The sequence below is a fragment of the Panicum hallii genome, chromosome 2 (assembly GCF_002211085.1).
Source record: "Panicum hallii strain FIL2 chromosome 2, PHallii_v3.1, whole genome shotgun sequence".
Taxonomy (NCBI): Eukaryota; Viridiplantae; Streptophyta; class Magnoliopsida; order Poales; family Poaceae; genus Panicum; species Panicum hallii.
Genome location: NC_038043.1, coordinates 12,371,998 through 12,376,258, shown reverse-complemented (window position 1 = coordinate 12,376,258; position 4,261 = coordinate 12,371,998). Strand labels below are relative to the sequence as shown.

At 53.8% G+C, this 4,261-nt stretch overlaps 1 protein-coding gene across 1 annotated transcript; it reads left to right on the top strand.

Annotated features, from left to right (window-relative positions):
- Window positions 1–1,375: 1,375 nt before the first annotated feature.
- On the top strand, window positions 1,376–3,064 carry LOC112882499 (spidroin-2-like). Its single transcript, XM_025947575.1, has one exon. It carries the CDS (start codon window positions 1,878–1,880, stop codon window positions 2,832–2,834), a length of 957 nt encoding a protein of 318 aa, XP_025803360.1. The 5' UTR covers window positions 1,376–1,877; the 3' UTR covers window positions 2,835–3,064.
- The last annotated feature ends 1,197 nt before the right edge of the window (window positions 3,065–4,261 follow it).

Below are 4,261 nucleotides of genomic sequence, written 5' to 3'. Positions count from 1 at the left end.
CCGACAGCGACCCCGCCGCCAACCACTCCGCCCACCTCCCGTTGGAGCCAGAAGAGATCGCCGGAATCCGAGAAGCTATAACTCGATGTTACTACTTCCTAGAGCCCTTTTGTTAGGCCAACCTAATTTACGGGCGACCGTACGAAGCGCTCCATACGGTCGATTTCCGACCATGTCTAATTTTCACGTATCCCTTTTTTTCCTATTTTGATAAGAAACTATATACACAAAAATTACATACAAACATTTATATACACAAAGTTTGATCAAATTGCAAAGATAAAAATTGTAGAAAGAGAAAAAATATATAAAAGCTCAGAAACAAAAATTGGAGGAAAAAAGTTTGAGAAAAATTTTAAAACAAACTTTCGGTGAAACTTCAAAAAACATCTGGAACAATATTTCATGAGAAAAAATTTGGAAAATAAAATTTTAAAACAAATTTGGCATAAAAATTTCGGGGACAAAAGTTCAGAAAAATTTGAAAGCAAAAAACTTAAGATCAAACTTGGTAGAAAAGGTTTTTAAAAATACCTTTTGCAGAATGTAAAATCAGAAGCAAAAATTTTGGAAGCAAAACTTAATATCTAGTTTGGAAGAAAAATTTGGAAACAAACTTCGTCACCGGCTGGAACTATATAAAGGAAATGAAAAAGGAAAAAGGAAGAAAATTACGCTGGAGGGAGTGGGCTCCCATTATAGAATAACTCTTACAGAAATCGGATCGACCAGTCGGATTGAACGTCAGTAACTTACGGTTCACTGTAGATTCAGCATCAGGCCTTTTGTTACGTGTCTCTTTTTTTTCCTCTTTTGTCTTCCCACTGGACGCCTTTTTGTTGTCCGCTTTCCAGAACGGGAGCTCTCGTGATACACTAGAACGAGAGGCCTCTAGCTCGATGTATAATACAGGTTATTATTATTGCTGTTATATTATTTTAGCGGAGGTGGTTGGTCAGGTGCGAAAAAATTTCAACTCGGGATCCGGATCTCGGCAGCAGCAAGTTGCTCGTGTGGCGATTGGTCCGGTCAATACAGCTAAGCTAAAATATTGCCAAAGGAAGACCGTATCCATACAGCCGTAGTGACCGTGGAAGGAAGGAAGATGAGACATTGAGACTGCAGGGCGGAGGCTGTCAGGCACCTAACGTCTAACGAGGGCAATGTCGTCAATAATCCTCATTCCTTCGTAGCTAAGGAAGAAGGATCCCAAGGCAAGGCAAGGCAAGGAAAACAACACCCCAGACGAGAGAAGAGAAGACCGCAGGCGATCTGAGGAAGACGACAGAAGAGCGGCGAGGAAGACGACCGCCGTGTCCCTGGGGCTGCCGCTCCGCTCCCGTCAGCGCCGTGGAGGCGTGGGAGCGGAACCAGCGTCCGTCCACCGGAGCAAGTGGCCTGGCCTGCTGGCGCACGGAGTGGTTGGGTCGCTCTTGGCGTCGGGTGGGTCCACGTTGATTTGTTCAGCCGCTGCCGGTGCAGGCATCGCCTCGCCGCGCCGGAGCCCGTCGGGTCCAATTGTCCAAGCGTGGGAGGCAGGCGGGCACCTTCCCGCAAGTGGCAGCGCACGCCAAGCCAGGCAGCCGTGTGGACGACGAGCTCCCTATCGCCTCCTGCATGCAGCCCTCTTCCCAGCGTCCCCACTCCCCCAGTCAAACTACGGCCAGAGGGTGACGCCGTCGCATCCCGTCCCCTCCCCCGCGGCCCGAGGCATCCACCCACCGACCCCTTATTTATACGGTCGCCGCCGTCCTCCCCGCGTTGCTCCATCCGGCCATCAAGCCACAGAAGCTTTCCCTCCCTCCCGTCCGCCCTTGCTCCGCCGAGTGTGCCAGAAGCAGCCGATCCGTCACCGCACGTGGACCGGCCGGCCGGAGATGGGGTCGCGCTATGAGGTGGAGGTGACCGTGGGCTCGGCCCGGGACCTCAAGAACGTCAACTGGCGCCACGGCGACCTCAGGCCCTACGCCGTGGCATGGGTCGACACCGGCGCGCGGTGCAGCACCCGCGTCGACCTCGACGGCGGCGAGAGCCCCACCTGGGACGAGAAGATCCTCGTCCCGCTCCCACCGGCCTCCCGCCTCGACGACGCCGTGCTCCACATCGACGTCGTCCACGCCAACGCTGACGAGGGCGTCAAGCCGCTCGTCGGGTCCGCGCGCCTACCGCTCCGCGACGTCCTCGACGAGGCCGGCCTCGGCGGGAAGGCCGCGCGGAACCTCCGCCTCAAGCGGCCATCGGGGAGGCCCCAGGGCCGCCTCGACGTCCGCGTCGCGGTCAAGGAGCCGGCCAGGTACTACGACCCCTACCCGGCGGCGGGGGGCTACGCGCAGACGGGCACCCGCGACCCCTACGGCCCCGGCGCCGGCGCCGGTGGCTACTACGGTGGCTCCGGCGGCGGCGGCTACGGCGGGGGCTACGGCTCGGGCGCCGCGTACGGCTCGGCCGGCTACGGCGCCGCGCAGCCGTACGCTGCGGCGCCGCCCGCAGGGTACCCTTCGGCCTACGGCGGCTCCGCGCCGCCGCCCCCGCAGCCGGCGTACGGCGCGGCGGCTACCGCGGCACCCGCGTACGGCGCTGCCCCTGTCGCCGTCGCTGCCGACGGCAAGAAGGGCAACAAGATGGGGATGGGGACGGGGCTGGCCGTGGGCGCGGCCGCGGGGGTGCTCGGCGGGCTGGCGCTGGCCGGCGGGGCGAGCTACCTGGAGAACAAGATGGAGGAGCGCGTGGCGGAGAGGGTGGAGGACAACCTGGAGAGGGAGGACTCGTATGGCGGCGGCGGCGGCGGCTACGGGGGCGGCTACGACGACTTCGGCGGCGACGACGACTACTGATCGGATCGGATCCCATCATCTGGCCTGCGGCTATGCTTATCACCCATCTTGGTTTCCTAAACCTGTCTGGATCGGCAAAAACAACCCCTGTTCTTCCATTTTCTTTCCTCCGTTGTGTTGTTCCTTCCATGTTGGCGTTGCTGTTCTGTTACTTGAGACTTGAGAATTGAGATTGTCCTCCGAGTTGCGCGCTGCAAAATGAATCAATCCGCCGCGCAGTTCAGACCCTAGCTGGAATTAGTTAATCTTGCTGGAATCATCCGCATGCACGCACGCCTGGTACGGCAGATTCACGAGCAAGGGTTGTTTGGACGGGGAACTAAAATTTAAATTTTTAATCTGGATCATATTGAATATTTGAAGATTAATTAGATGGACTAAATATAAACTAACTATAAAACTAATTGTATAAATAAAGATTAATTCACAATAAATTTAATTATTCTATTATTAGTATATGTGTTGATCTACTAAGCGTGGAAGTATCTGTGTTGATCTGCCCTCACCCCATTTCTGCAGTGCTGCTGCCGCTGCCGCTGGTGACGACGGATCAAGGACGAGGAACCGATGACCCAGCGCATGGTCCTCTTTTTCTATGGTGGAGGTGAGCCCCGCCCCTCCGGACCCTTGCTATCCATCGGATGGGATGATGGAGTGGAATAAAGCAGCGACACCGAGCCGACCGGCATATGCTTGCAGCTTCCTTGCTTCCACCATATGGATTGGATTGGATAGTACATCTCCATCAAACCATGTCCGCATCGCAGGACGACGACAGGCTTCATATCTTTGCACTTTGCTTGCGTTGTCGATCGCGTCCGCCAATGGCAATGAGATCACAGAGGCGAGGGGGAGACGCGGTGCCGTGCCCATTTCGTCTTCGGGTTCAGAGGAGGGGCAGTGCGAAGGATTTTTTCGCGATCGTGCTTAGGCACGTTTTTCATTAGGAGGGAATGGGATAGTGCGAAGGATGAAAGAGAATTTGACCTTTGATAGTTCCTATTAATCTAATAATAGTTATTGTATAATATAAAGTAATATTTTGTATAAAGTTGATAAAATTTGAAATTATTTGACTATTTAGAAAGCGAGAGTTGCATTTTTAGACGGGAGGAGTATGTCTGGATTGGCAAATCAAATCTCGTTCATCAATTTCTTTCCTCCGTAGTGTTTAATGGCGGTGTTGTACTTGTGACTTCTGATATTTTATTGTAAGCACGCCAAAAAATACTATTCCTTTTACTTTATGCTTTGGTGGAACTAATCGTGCTCAGAGAGAGCATGCGCACATCTGCTAGGTACGATAGATTCATGAGTAAGGATCCATTTGGAAGGGCTCCAGCGAGCTCTGGCTTCTCCTCACCGGAACCAGTTTTCTCTTCTCTTCCCTTCCCTTTCTCTCGTAGAGTCAGAAGAAGTCGGTGGAG